Below are 15,297 nucleotides of genomic sequence, written 5' to 3'. Positions count from 1 at the left end.
GCAACTGTTTTGACCGATTTTGGCCACAGCGACTTTGGTTTAAATCCAAATATTATGTTAAGCAATTACTTAATTTTTATTAGAAACTTCTCAGATCGATTCAGTTCTTCTTATCTTTTCTGGATGACCAATGCCCATTGCATCCCAGCCATTGCCCAGCATGCGCCGGATTTAGGGTGTGGTTGCATTGCCAGGGTTAAGAATATATCTGTGAATCTGTCATTGTTCACAAAATGTCATGAATGTAGTGTCAATGTCATTAATAATTGATTGAATTTGTGTTTTTGTGTTGTTGATATCGAAAAATATTTCAAGACTACATAGATTATTCTGTAAATTTCTGAATTAAAACCGATTGTGAAAATGATCATGAATGTATTTTCCCTCATAACTACGTTTTCCACATTATTTTTACTTTGCAGTTGTGAGTAATTCATGTTAACTTGTATTTCAGAAAATTTCCGTAAATTTATGGTATGCTTTTCATATATTTCTTATTTTTAGGTTCGATTTATCATAATCTGAAGTATTTTGAGACAATACATGCCTCAAAACTAACGCACCATATTGTTAAGCGAGGTGCGAAGCTGTCCAATCATCCGTTTAATACAATCAAAGAGGTTCATTTCAAGACTTTGGGAAAGGACTTCAGATTGATTCTCCACCCTCATAGTTCAGTACTACATTCCAATTTCAAAGCTTATGCTGTGGACGGTGATGGCAAGGAGACTACTGTTCATGTTGGTGAGAAACACAGCTTGACTTAATTTCTTGTGTACTCCTACCAAGACAATAATTGTTAAATTCTTATTAATATACTTTTATGTACCCAAAAACCATTCAAGGTATTACGATTAAGGGCTGCGGGTTGTTCGAAAGAGATACTGCGGCCCTGGTACATAAAAGGCCTATGATGGAACACAACGGTTTTTAGTCAGTAAGAGTCTGCAACTCCCTCACCGCTGCCAACCCACAGCGGGAGGGGTCATTTGATGATTTTTGACGTCGTAAAAAAAAAGGTGTTATGATTAATGTGCTAAAGATATCTAAATTAGAACTAATCTTCCAAGTGTCTTAAGCAGTACGTACTTACTGTTCTTAGGATTATAAGGCATAAGTATACATAAATGCTTTACAATGTGTAAATAATAAGATATAAATAAAAATACTGCACTGACTTGTGTTTCAGATCGAGAAAACTTCTACACAGGCAGGGTGTTTGGTGAGAAGGCTTCCGATGTAAAGTTGCACATGGAAGATGGTCTCATTACAGGAATAATTCACACCCCTGATGAAACTTATCATATTGAGGTAGTTACTTATAGTCATTCTTTCATAAGTAAAATAGGTCAAACTACCCATGATACTCGTTATAAAATAAAACCTTGGATTTTTGTTATGAATCATACTGGATATCACTATTTATCAGTTATCAACATTTCATTTAATGTCATGTTTTATCCCTTTATAGCCTTCATGGCGACACCTGCCACATATTGATGACAAGACCATGATCACCTACCGGTCTTCTGACATTCACTTCAGTTGGAAAGCTGCTGAAGAAGCTAAGGGAACCAAACCTCGTGTCTGTGGCTATGTCAAAGAGGGAAAAGGTAATTACAGTAGGCAAAGAGTTTTTTTATCACCAACTTGAAAAACTATAGACAAAAAAATAAATTTCAAATGTTTCTTCACCAGAATTGGAAGATGATGATGATGAAGAAGAAGTGTCTGTCATAGAATCGGAACATGAACAGTCTGAAAAAGACAAATATTTGGAAGAGAATACACATTTTGATAATGCTACAGATTTGAGCCAAAGCAACAAGAAAAGGGTCAAAAGGCAGAGTGACTATGAATATACACCTACTAAAACTAGGTGCCCACTGCTTCTTGTGGCAGATTATAGATTCTTTCAAGAAATGGGTGCAAGCAATACTAAGACAACTATTAGTTATTTGGTAAGATATTCAGGATTTGGCGGGCATTTCAGTCAAATGAATTACAATAATTAGAAAATATTTTATTGTCATTATTTCAGATTAGCCTCATTGATCGTGTTCACAAAATATACAATGACACCCTTTGGCAAGATAGGCAGGTTAGTAAATTTCATTCAGGTCAGAAATTGTGTTGTTGTTTAACAAGAATTTAAACATAATTTGATTGCTATTCGAAACAGGATATGGATGGCTTCAAAGGCATGGGTTTTGTAATAAAGAAGATTCTGGTTCACTCAGAACCAACGCGCGTGCGCGGTGGCGAGGCTCACTACAACATGGTGCGAGAGAAATGGGACGTTCGTAATCTGCTTGAGGTATGTGAACTTTCTATGCCTATGCATTCTATGTCTATATTATCGTTATCCGTTGATCAGACAGTTGATAATTTACATCAAGATACTAAAGAGAACAATGAAACTCCAGGAAATTCCTGAGTAAGGCCTGAATGGGGCTGCGGGATTGTTCGAAACAGTTACCGCGGCCCTGGTAAATAAAAGGCCTACGACGGAACACAACGGTTTTTAGTCAGTAAAAGTCTGACACTCCCTCACCGCTGCTAACCCACAGCGGGAGGGGCCATTTGATTAGATTTTTGGCGTCGTTAAAAAAAAGGCCTGAATGAATCCTGAATCAAATCAAATCTCGCAAATGAATAGAGACCTTACTGCTAAGGAAATAGATGATTTATTTATTTGGCAGGTGTTCAGTCGTGAGTATTCTCACAAGGATTTCTGCCTCGCTCACCTGTTCACGGATTTGAAGTTCGAAGGTGGTATACTTGGACTAGCGTATGTAGGGTCACCACGTCGGAACTCCGTTGGTGGGATTTGTACACCAGGTAACACTTTTTATTATAATAGCAACATAGTATATAAGTTTTTGTCCGATTTATAAAGATGTCCTTTTTTATTTGTTTTATTTTAACTTTTTGTATATTATTTGGTTTTATTTATGTATTTTAATTTATGTTCGTTTTGTTTTCAGCTGTTACGTCTAAAGCCTAATGTGAGTGTCCCTATTTGTTTTGCTTTGTTCTATATGATTTGTATTTACTTATACATATACCTGTGAAACTTAAGTATGTATACAAATGAGGTTATCAAAATTATTTAAATAGCACATAATGTTGTCCTAGTTACACAAACAATTATCTGTCTTATTTATATGACCGATTTTGTTCACATCATTTATAATTTGAATTATTGACTGATCTAGATATGTATTTACATATATGCATTGGCATGCTTATGTAAAGAAAATATTACATTCCCATACAGCCATTTTTGGTCGCAGATATGATAAAGATGTAACAAGTCGCAACAGTTTCGTAACTGATACGACACAACGTGACTGTGTAGGGATTAGCTTTTACGAGTTGTAACGGTTCAGTAAAAATGTGACGGAAACTAGATTCAGTAACTTTGTGTGGTCGCTGTGTCGATACTTTACAGCTTAATTTGTAACCACACATTTTAGAAACTTTGCGTTTGGTTTGTAACCAGTGTGCAATGTTGACACAATTGTGTTGTAACTGGGTAGTAACATGTGTAGTCGATGTTCCAGAACACTTTAACAATAACTTGCACATATAAAAACATGACGAGAGCCAGTTATTCTCAAACTGTCTATGTTTTCTGCCATTATCAACCATTTAATGAAATTTAAAATGAGTAAACAACCAAAAACCTTACGTAAATTCCGATGGACTTCAACTTTTTACAGAAGAGTAAAAGAAATAAGTACGTCCCAAAATATCTCAAGTACCTAATTGTACTCGTACACAAGTTTTTTTTTATTATAATACCTAATATTTTTTTCATGATGTGCATTGTTGGTAGGGCACATTGACGGATACCCATTTTATTGAACTTAAAACTTATTCTTTTCTAGGCCATTTACAGGAAAACAGTACGGAATTTAGTGGAAGAGCTTAGTGGTATAGTCCCTAGTGCCAAAGTTTCAACTTTCGAGCTCCAAATCGCTGTTTTTTCGTTTTCTCGGCCAAAACAAGACGTCTTCGTCTTTAACTCAAGTACTCGGCACAAGCGATATTAATTCTGATGAGCCTCCTTTGGTTAGAACAATGAAAAAAGGCATCTTGACTTGATAAAAACTTTGGGAAACACTGTAACCAAATATTAAGAGAAACCATCTTAAAAATCTAGTAATTTTGTAACAATTTACCGTAACATGTCGACACGTGTCGACACATTATCGTAACTTTGTGACTAGTTGCGACGAGCATATTTTTCATAACAAACATCAAAAATGTTTTTTCATAGTTCATTATTTATCAATTTTATGAGTAAATCTTGCTAAAATAATTTGTATTAGGATTAAAATATTTGATATTGTATTTAAATGGAAGCTTTTAAGCACTCCATGTGCATAATTTTATATTTTTATTTTATTTAACAAAAGTTTTTCTTTCGCCAGAATTATGAAAACATGATATTACGGTGGCGCGTTGGAAATATCAACATATTCAAAGAAATTACACAGTAAACTTTTTTTCCCAATAAGATTTGAGCATTATAAACCATATTAATTAATGAAAACTAAAACTTTGTTAACTTACCTTGAGTTCATCAACTCAAGGTAAGTAAACCATCATTATGGGATTTCTTGTATTTTGTATTCGTCGTGTCACTCACGCACGAGCCAACGAAATTGATCGAACGAATGAATGATTGAATGATTAGTGCGAACTCTGGTTAAAATATGGTAACAATGTTACGACACGGCGACGTAAATTAGAAACCAAATGTTACTTGTTTATTGTGTCGAGATCTTCCCCATTTTTAGTTGCAGCGACGGCGCTAATGCTCCTGCTCCACCTGCGTCTTAACGCGTAAAATTTTGGCGTTACGCAGATGGGGCCAACGTTTTAATGACATTTTATACAAATGGCATTATTAATAGCATTAAACGCTAAGCGATAACTCGGGTGTCGGTTTTTTGGACACATCAAAGGGTTTTAGTGCGTAGCTTAGAGCGCTAAGTGATGTTGGCTACATTAATGCCATCTCATTGCACGCATGCAAGGACGAGTGTAGATACTTTGTTTAAGCGGTAACTGCATTTTACGAGCACGATAATGGAATGGTCAAATGAGAACGCTTTAGTTTTTAGAATTATTTTGTGTGCCTAAGTTTAACCTCTTTAATGAGTGTTAACGCGTTACTTCATGAGGGATTAACTCTTGCGGCATTGTAACCTAAGTGTAGCCAACACGCATTTTTAATGCAATAAGTAACGTGTAGTTGGCCATTGACATTAACGTTAACGCTAACGCAGGTGGAGCAGGAGCATAACACGGAACGTCGACGAGATTATGTTTTGAGATAGATCAGTGTCGACGCTAAGTGTCGAAACGGTTACGTTATGTTCGCAAAAATGGTTATATGGGTTTGGTCTTTCATGCTTTTACCCTGGTGGCATATGTTCCTTGCTCTTTCGGCTAACTCTACTATATAGTAACATCGCCCCAGCTAAAAAACTAACATGCTCCAACAGAATACTTCAAGAATGGCTACACTCTGTACCTGAACTCTGGTCTGAGTTCGTCTCGCAACCACTACGGTCAGCGCGTGATCACTAGAGAAGCAGACCTGGTGACTGCGCACGAGTTCGGCCACAACTGGGGCTCGGAACACGACCCCGATGTGGCCGAGTGCTCGCCTGCCGCCAGCCAGGGCGGGTCGTATCTCATGTATACTTATAGTGTCAGCGGGTATGATGTTAATAATAAGGTGAGTAAACGTAATTAACTAAATTTAAAACGAAATCTTTTTGCATTTAAACGGAAAATGGAAACATAACAGGTAAATGATATTTTTTAGGTATGCAAATGAAAAACATCTTACAGGTTTCAATTCCTTAAAAACTGAGAGTTTAATGGACAAGTACCTAGGTATTATTGACCCAAGTTTCGAATATTCCCTTGACAGTAGAAATCGTAAGGGCACATATTTACTGTTTTAAAACTCTCTTATTTCCTTCTCACAGCGATTCTCACCTTGTAGTCTTCGGTCGATCCGTAAAGTACTGCAAGCTAAGTCCGGTCGCTGCTTCTCTGAGCCTGAAGAAAGCTTCTGTGGAAACTTACGTGTTGAAGGCGGCGAGGAATGTGACGCTGGCTTGCTAGGTAATTTTGTACTTTAAAATATATTACATAAAGTCGATTTTTGTGCACATTTCATTATTGTAAAAATACTTTTATTTCAGGAACCGAGGATAATGACATGTGCTGTGACAAAAATTGTAAACTTAGGAAAAATCAAGGGGCAGTGTGCAGGTGATTGCTTTTATAATAATCTTTACAGCCTAATTATCGTCCCACTGCTGGGCACAGGCCTCCTCTCACACGGTGAAGGATTGAGCGTTAATCACCAGGCTTGCTCAATGCAGGTTGGTGATTTCAGACTTTATTGTCCAGGTTTCCTCGGGATGTTTTCCTTTACCTTTCTTTCTTTTAAAACAATCATGTTACCTAAATTCGTTGTGCATAAAATTTACCAAAATGTCTGGTTATTTCCAGTGATAAGAACTCTCCGTGTTGTGCGGGCTGCGTGTTCGCGCCGCCGGGCGTGGTGTGTCGCGAGGCGGCGCACTCGGCCTGCGAGGGCGAAGCCACCTGCAATGGCGCCTCTGCTGATTGCCCCAAGGTAAAAAAATCAACCTTAACATCTTACGACAGATTTCGATAGTCTATCTATTCTCTAGTAAGCTATGAGACAGATATAAGAATACAATATTGCAGTGAGATAATTGTGTCCCGCCAAGATATTTTTTAAAGGCCTTTTAATCAATCAACTTATTATGTCATGCTCATCGTTGGCTAAAAGATGGCTAGGAGGGAAAATATACTACTGTGCTATTTTGAAGTTGTTGACAAATTCATACATTCTCTTATATTAACCGTAAACAATCGTATGAACATTGTTAGAAACAGTATATACAAAATAGTTGTTTTTTGCAGGCACCGGCAATAGCAGATGAGCATGAGTGTGCAGAGCGAGGTCGATGTCGGAATGGCACTTGTGTGCCATACTGTGAGACGCAGGGAATGCATAGCTGCATGTGTGATATTGGTAAGTATATCGCTGCTTCAATTCAAAAGTACCACAAATAAAAAAAATACAAAAGTATTTTTATCGCAAAAATGCAATCGTAAGTCTGTAAATGAGCTCCTCTGTAAAAAAGTGTAATTTTTATATATGGTAGTTTTGAATTGAAGCAGCGATATAATCATTCTGACAATTTCTATACTCCGTGACTTTTTAGTCGTCTTACAAAGGTGGTCCACTCAATGTATCCGAAATAAAACACCACCAGGCATGATTATTAATTTTATACGTGGACTAACGCTATCCTTTGACAAGTGCCGCGCGTGCGACGCCCCGCCTACGAAACCTATTTTGTAGGGTGAATGAACTCTGATAAAGACGTCGCGCCGCTCCATTGATACAAGACTCGGGCCGCGCTCACAACAGGGTGTTTTTATAATCGACGTCATGCGTCATAATAATGAATTTATTTGTATTTTTTAATTATTCAAATCTCATAAATAACATTCTTTTTTATATGAACGTTTACTAGTCATTGGATACATGAAGTTGGCTGCCGTTGTGAGACGACTAAAAAGTCACGGTGTATACTGTCTCTTCTGACTGAAAACTTATCGTAAGTCCATCTCTTCATTCTTTTGTGAATAGAGGACAGCATTGTAAAAACCAATGAGGATTTTTCGTTTCCCCCAAAATGTTTTTTCAAAATTTTCAGATCTATAAACATCTACCCTATATAGCTCCTCATATACTTCGGCCGTTCAGAGAATGCGTTCCTGACACCTATCAGTTAGTCACGACTAGTGATGGGCACAACATAACACTGAGTTCGTTACCGTTCCTTCAAAATGAACCGCCGCATTATTTTAAGATTATTTTCGTTTTAAATTGGCGGAATCATTTGTTTTATATTTTAGTTATTTAAGTGGAAACCAAAAAAAGGTAATATTCATATAATAAAATTGTTTTATTTATTCTTTGTTACAAGTACATTGAATTGAATGTGCGAACAGAATATTAATCAGACTCCGATTTGCTTGAGGAGGTGGTGTCTTCATCATCATCTTCGCCTACATGTATAATTATATTATTATCAATAACAGAATCAATCCTGATATCTCGGTCTAACAAAAGCCGGGTAATCAAATAAAAACAGATCGAAAACACTTGAAAAACGTAGTCTATGCGCACGAAACGACAACGGACGACTGTTTTAGCGTCACAAAATGGCGGCCCATAACGCCATTTGGGGTTACCATTTTTAATCAAGTCAAGTCAAGTCAAGTCAAAATCATTTATTAAAATAGGCTAATACGATTAGCACTTTTTAACGTCAAAATTTTACAAGAATGACAGCACCCCCAAAACGCCCCCCTTTCACCACTTCCTAGTGTTATGGCTGGAAAGAAGAAGCGGTGAAGAACAAACTTCCCAGCAACACAGCTGTCTATTACAATTTAATTATTATTAATTTATTTTACAGTTATACAATTCAATTTTATTTATTATTAATTTAAAACACCGAATAATACAAAATAAAATAAAGCACTTTTGTTCCACTTCAGAGCTGCCATCTGCGTTTATCTGTGAAATAATCATTAACATTATAATATGCCTTTTTAACAAGAATTTCTTTAATTTTATTTTTAAAAGAACTGTCCGTTAATTCCAACAGATGAACCGGAATTCTGTTATAAATGCGTACACAAAGCCCCACAAATGAACCGTGTACCTTATGTAAACGATAATTAGGTGCGGTTAACTTGTGTTTATTTCTAGTATTAAAATGATGTACGTCGCTGTTTTTACTATATGAATCTAGGTTTTGCCTTACGTATATTATATTGGCATAAATGTATTGAGACGCCACAGTCAGAATACCAATATCCTTAAACCTTTCCCTAAGGGAGACTCTAGCACCAAGTTTGTATATAGCACGGACAGCGCGCTTCTGTAGTACGAAAACATTCTCGATATCGGCAGCATTGCCCCACATAAGAATTCCGTAGGACATGATGCAGTGAAAATAGCTAAAGTACACTAAACGCGCCGTGGCTACATCGGTGAGAGCTCTTACTTTCCTGACAGCGTACGCAGCAGAGCTTAATTTACCCGTGATGCCAGTTATATGCTCACCCCATTGAATTTTGGAGTCTACTGTTATCCCTAGAAAAGTCGTAGCATGTACCGTTTCAAGTTCCTCATTGTTCAAAATTACACCGGGACCGAGATTTTTTACATTGGGCAAAGCAAATTTAATACATTTTGTTTTCTTCGTATTCAAAACTAAATTATTGGCTGTAAACCATTGCGTTACTAGTGAAAGACAAGAATTCACGTCATCAAAATCTACTCTATTCCTATCAACTTTAAAAATTAGAGACGTGTCATCAGCAAACAATACTACATCACACAATGATTTTAAATAATATGGCAAGTCATTAATGTATACAAGAAACAAAAATGGACCTAAAATCGACCCTTGCGGTACGCCCAAACGAACGGGTAGATTGGAAGATTTGACACCATTAACGTCAACACATTGCATTCTACCGCTTAAATATGAGCTAATAACACTAAGTGCGCTGTCTCTAATACCATAGTACTTTAGCTTCTGGGTAAGCGTTTCATGTTGGACGCAGTCGAACGCCTTGGAAAGATCACAGAACACCCCGATAGCATTCTGTGACTTCTCCCACGCACTGAATATATGTTTCAGTAGAGCAACTCCGGCATCCGTTGTGGAGCGACCCTTTGTAAAACCGTATTGTTCCGCATGTAAAATATTGTATGAATTAAAATGCCGGAGGAGTTGATTTAAAATTAGCTTTTCAAAAATTTTGCTCAACGCGGGCAGAATTGAGATCGGTCTAAAGTTACCTAGATCGTTCTTGCTCCCGGATTTAAAGAGAGGTATAACTTTACTGTATTTCATAAGTTCAGGAAAGGTACCTGAGTCAATGCACTCATTAAATATACGAGCTAAATAGGGCGCAATATCGTCAATAATACAGTTTAAGACTTTAACAGAGATACCCCATAAATCACCTGTCTTTTTTGAATTTAATGACTTGAAGGTTCTTACTATGTCATAAGGTGAAATATAACTAAAGGTAAATGTGGCTTCACATTGACTAACACTACTACGTAAAAGTTTTTCGGCGTTGGTGGCAGAGGAGTCTAAGCCGCTAGTGGTCTTGATTGGAATATTAGAGAAGAATGTGTTAAATTCGCGAGCTACATCAGAATCTTTCTCATAAACTTGATTCTCATTAATGATTTTATACTGATTATCACGCTGTTTGATTTTCCCGGTCTCGCTATTTATAATATTCCACGTCGCTTTTATTATACTCTTACTATTCTTAATTTTATTACTGAAATACATTGATTTTGCCGCATGACAAACTTTTTTAAACAATTTAGAATAATTCCTAACAAATCTAATAAAATTTTCATCAAAATTATAATTTTTCATTTCATACAACTCATACAGCTTAGCTCTACTCTTGTAAATGCCGGGGGTAGCCCACTCATTGAAGTTAGCCGTTTCTTTTAGTACGAGCGTTTTGGTTTTAAAACTAGAATTAAATTCGTATTTTATTATATCAAATAGTGCTCCGTACATTAAATGGGGATTGTTTTTATTTAATATTTCACTGTCTAGTTTCGCGTTAATATTATTTTTAAAACTATTAAAACGACTGGTTGTTAAGGGCCGACATGTTATTTCCCGCTTGATTTTATTCTTTTTATCAGGAAACCGCGCCAGTTGACCACAATGATCGGAAGTTAGGCCATTGGTAATCAGAGTCTCTGTGGCGCTACAATTAGTAAATATATTATCTAAACAGGTTGACGAGGTTGCCGTAATTCGAGTTGGTTCTAGAAATAAATTTACTAAGTTAAATGATTTAAATAAGTTTAGCAACCTTGTAGTTAAAGAAGATGATTCTAAAATATTAACATTGAAGTCACCGCAAACTAAAAGTGATTTACTAGTGGAATTAAGTTTAGAGAGAGAATTTTCCATTACTGATTCAAAAGTGTTAAAATCACCTGAAGGAGGCCTGTATACACAAATTATAACAAACTGTTCCAGTTCAACACATGATAATTCTACATTGCGCTCGACTGATAATTTTACTATATCTGAACGTTCCTTACATTTTAAATTATTAGTTACAATTATAAGAGAGCCACCATGGATGGCTTCCTTTCTAACGAATGAACTTTGTACTGTATAATTACTGTTATTAAGGAATATTATTTCACTATTTCTGTGCCAGTGCTCAGTTATGCACATAACTTGTACCATATAATGTTCAATGAATAGACTTAATTCTAAATATTTGCCGGAAAGGCCCTGAATGTTTTGATGTACAACATTCAGTTGATGTGGCCCACCCTTTGTCGCACCATGTAGTTTAAACTATCAGGTGTATCAATAGTTGTATTAGTAGAACTACTAATATTATTAAAAGAAGAGGTTACCGTAGTAGAACCCGGGTCAATTTGTATATTATTTGCTATCAATATAGCAATTTGTCGTTTATAATAAAAACTAAGATACATTGTATCATTTGTCACTACAAAATTATTTATAAATTTATTTGTATCAAAGTACATTATTCTATTATTGTATTGCCTGGTTATATTGTACATTAATAGATTTAAATTAAATATGTACTGATTTTGTTCTATAGTAAAATTTTTAGAATAATCTAATCTAAGTATAAAAATGCGGTTTGGTCATAGTTTTATTTTTATTTTTCATAAAAGTTATAATTAAGTCTTATAGTCCATTATTTTCCAATTCTTAAAAAGAAAATCAAAACGTATTATTTTATATTATAACTGTATAAGAACAGATTACGATACTTGCCTGTTATTTTTAGCACAGCACTACAAAATATAAACCGCTGACATAACCTTGTATAGTTCGGCCATTCAGAGAATGCGTTCCTGACACGTCGCGATTGAACTGACGACGTAACTTTGCAATGGCGTTGCAGTTACGATAAAAATATTTTTGCTGGTTGTTTACCGTTTTAACAATTGAGGAGCATTAAAACAACATTATTATATCAATAATCAATGAATGTTATAATTTTGTGCCAAACTGAGTGTCAAATAACTTGGTAAACAATATTTTTCTAAATCTATACTGCGCTATTACAAGGTTATGTCAGCGGTTTATATTTTGTAGTGCTGTGCTAAAAATAACAGGCAAGTATCGTAATCTGTTCTTATACAGTTATAATATAAATAAATATATAAATAAATAAATAAATAAAATAATACGTTTTGATTTTCTTTTTAAGAATTGGAAAATAATGGACTATAAGACTTAATTATAACGTTTATGAAATATAAAAATAAAACTATGACCAAACCGCATTTTTATACTTAGATTAAAAATGGTAACCCCAAATGGCGTTATGGGCCGCCATTTTGTGACGCTAAAACAGTCGTCCGTTGTCGTTTCGTGCGCATAGACCACGTTTTTCAAGTGTTTTCGATCTGTTTTTATTTGATTACCCGGCTTTTGTTAGACCGAGATATCAGGATTGATTCTGTTATTGATAATAATATAATTATACATGTAGGCGAAGATGATGATGACGACACCACCTCCTCAAGCAAATCGGAGTCTGATTAATATTCTGTTCGCACATTCAATTCAATGTACTTGTAACAAAGAATAAATAAAACAATTTTATTATATGAATATTACCTTTTTTTGGTTTCCACTTAAATAACTAAAATATAAAACAAATGATTCCGCCAATTTAAAACGAAAATAATCTTAAAATAATGCGGCGGTTCATTTTGAAGGAACGGTAACGAACTCAGTGTTATGTTGTGCCCATCACTATAGTTCGGCCATTCAGAGAATGCGTTCCTGACACGTCGCGATTGAACTGACGACGTAACTTTGCAATGGCGTTGCAGTTACGATAAAAATATTTTTGCTGGTTGTTTACCGTTTTAACAATTGAGGAGCATTAAAACAACATTATTATATCAATAATCAATGAATGTAGTTACGTCGTCAGTTCAATCGCGACGTGTCAGGAACGCATTCTCTGAATGGCCGAACTATAGTCGTGACTAACTGATAGGTGTCAGGAACGCATTCTCTGAACGGCCGAAGTATAATAGCGCAGTATAGATTTAGAAAAATATTGTTTACCAAGTTATTTGACACTCAGTTTGGCACAAAATTATAACATTCATTGATTATTGATATAATAATGTTGTTTTAATGCTCCTCAATTGTTAAAACGGTAAACAACCAGCAAAAATATTTTTATCGTAACTGCAACGCCATTGCAAAGTTACGTCGTCAGTTCAATCGCGACGTGTCAGGAACGCATTCTCTGAATGGCCGAACTATAATGATGTTTACTACTACCTAGACTTTACAATGACATATTCCCCCTTGCAGTTGCCGATGCATGTAAGCGCTGCTGTCGCAAGAGTCTGAACAAGACTTGCTTCCCGGTGGCGCATAATGACATACTGCCTGATGGTACGCCGTGCATACAAGGATTCTGTAATAAGGTTAGTAAAATGCCAGTTTCCATAGCGATATTTCTTATTAAAATAGGTCAATTTTGAACACAAATATTTGAGCAAATTAATACCTTTCTATTTTTTATTCTGCCAGGGTGTATGCGAGAAAACAATTCAAGACGTGGTTGAACGCTTTTGGGACATAATAGAAGACATCAATATTAACAACGTGTTGGGTTTCCTTCGCGACAACATTGTGGGCGTGGTCGTTTTAGTCACCGCCTTCATATGGATACCTGCTAGTTGCGTGGTAAGTTTCTGCTTAGTTAGTTCATATTCTTGATTTTCTGAAAAATAATGCGAAAACGAGATTTTGTTTGGAGAATAAGACAGCAATTATTTAGCTCTGTCAATATAAGAGATAAACAAAGGGAAACAGTAATTTAAAGTATAAACTTCAATCGTACTATTAACTGTAGCTATTGTTTACACCGCTGAAGACTTGTGTAATGAATGATCTGCATATGGAAGCAGGTATCGGACAAGATTAGACTATATAATAGTGAAAATATTGATTTTCTTATGCTGATTTTCTTAGTTGTCTTTAGGCGGTTAGGTAAGTAATATTGATGCAATTTTTTAGATCAGCTACGTAGACCGTCGCCGTCAGCGACAACATCAGAAGTACCTCGACTGGGAGAGACAACACGATCTCATTCATCCTTCATCGCCACGGAAAATTATTCATACGAGGTAAGCTATTATTCCGAGATCTCGCTGCAAGATCACTTATTTAGACCAATCTTTCAATAGTCAAATAAAACGATGGTGAACGTTACGTTAGGATGGCAGACGACAGGAGAAAATCCATCTAAGTAAATAAGTGAAATTTTCATTCGTAAATAGGGACAATACGTTGTATATGTATGTTTGCTCGTCAAATTGTTATGTTGAAAACTAGTAGTTCACATAACACTACTTATTTCTGTTATATTGTTTCAGATTGCCGAAACAAAAGCCGCCCGGCATGAAGACACAAATCCAAGGCACAAGTCAGCTGTAGATTTAAGTTTTTCTCAACACTTACTTAGAATAAGTGAACAAATAAAATACCATTAATTATATTATTATTTTTTATTTCTTGTTCATATAAATAGCATGCATAACATAAAACGATTATTCAAGCTATAGCATAAAATATAATTAATTAATGAATAAATAAACACTGGTTATACATATAATGTGTCTCTTCTAATATATAAATACTTCTTTCTGCTTAAACCCGACATCGGTGTAAGTAAATAGAGATCCGAGGTCGGTTGGTAAGTGAATAAGTGAATATGTTTAGTTGAGTGCAGTGGAGGTGAGTAGGGCTACGCCCCTCTCGTAGAAGGCGTGGGGCTCCTGTCCGGGCGCGATGGGCAGGCGGACGGTGAACAGCAACTCGGAGCGAGCACTGTTCAAGTACACTGGGAGCGTCAGGCTCTGGCCACCGGTTGCAGTCTCGGGACCACTGCAAAAGTAGGAATAATTTAGTGCATGAACGTGACAAGCCCTCTATCTTGCGAAATATTCATAACTAACGACCCGCCCTGACTTCGCACGGGTGCAATGTTAATACTAAATACACTACCCTTTACATAATAAACCTTCCTCCTGAAACACTATCTGATAAAAAAAAGCATGTAAATTGGTTGCGTAATTTT

The 15,297-nt window shown here is 35.9% G+C and overlaps 3 protein-coding genes across 4 annotated transcripts in view; 1 reads left to right on the top strand and 2 right to left on the bottom strand.

Annotated features, from left to right (window-relative positions):
- The first annotated feature begins 259 nt into the window (after positions 1-259).
- Positions 260-14,715, top strand: LOC124637015 (ADAM 17-like protease). Its single transcript, XM_047173327.1, has 17 exons — positions 260-424; positions 505-744; positions 1,190-1,311; positions 1,472-1,613; positions 1,699-1,961; positions 2,042-2,101; positions 2,183-2,317; positions 2,703-2,841; positions 5,520-5,755; positions 6,012-6,150; positions 6,231-6,300; positions 6,544-6,670; positions 6,985-7,096; positions 13,524-13,639; positions 13,746-13,901; positions 14,235-14,344; positions 14,594-14,715. The coding sequence occupies exons 1-17, from the start codon at positions 364-366 to the stop codon at positions 14,652-14,654; spliced, it is 2,289 nt and encodes a 762-aa protein (XP_047029283.1). The 5' UTR covers positions 260-363; the 3' UTR covers positions 14,655-14,715.
- LOC124637016 lies at positions 8,852-11,783 on the bottom strand. Its single transcript, XM_047173328.1, has 2 exons — positions 10,300-11,783; positions 8,852-8,914 (listed from the first exon to the last, which is right to left on the bottom strand). Exons 1-2 carry the CDS (start codon positions 11,388-11,390, stop codon positions 8,881-8,883), a joined length of 1,125 nt encoding a protein of 374 aa, XP_047029284.1. The 5' UTR covers positions 11,391-11,783; the 3' UTR covers positions 8,852-8,880.
- The window catches only part of LOC124637014 (dynein heavy chain, cytoplasmic), a 41,944-nt gene continuing 41,353 nt past the window's right edge, over positions 14,707-15,297 (bottom strand). For both annotated transcript variants that reach the window (XM_047173326.1, XM_047173324.1), the window contains exon 93: positions 14,707-15,104. In XM_047173326.1, coding sequence (XP_047029282.1) covers positions 14,936-15,104 — 169 coding nt within the window. In that variant the 3' untranslated portion in view covers positions 14,707-14,935. The remainder of the gene's footprint in view (positions 15,105-15,297) is intronic.

This window comes from Helicoverpa zea, chromosome 15, assembly GCF_022581195.2.
Source record: "Helicoverpa zea isolate HzStark_Cry1AcR chromosome 15, ilHelZeax1.1, whole genome shotgun sequence".
Classification (NCBI taxonomy): Eukaryota; Metazoa; Arthropoda; class Insecta; order Lepidoptera; family Noctuidae; genus Helicoverpa; species Helicoverpa zea.
Note: the sequence above shows the minus strand (reverse complement) of the source record. Positions and strands in the feature narration are given on the sequence as shown.

Bases quoted from the DNA above. Each gene is read 5' to 3' on its own strand.
- LOC124637015 (XM_047173327.1), top strand. From the start codon at position 364: ATGATCATGAATGTATTTTCCCTCATAACTACGTTTTCCACATTATTT. The intron at 2,318-2,702 runs GTATGTGAACTT...TTTATTTGGCAG, and splicing joins ACGTTCGTAATCTGCTTGAG to GTGTTCAGTCGTGAGTATTC. The intron at 5,756-6,011 runs GTGAGTAAACGT...TCCTTCTCACAG, and splicing joins GGTATGATGTTAATAATAAG to CGATTCTCACCTTGTAGTCT.
- LOC124637016 (XM_047173328.1), bottom strand. From the start codon at position 11,390: ATGGTACAAGTTATGTGCATAACTGAGCACTGGCACAGAAATAGTGAA. The intron at 8,915-10,299 runs TAACACATTCTT...TTTATGCCAATA, and splicing joins TCTGATGTAGCTCGCGAATT to TAATATACGTAAGGCAAAAC.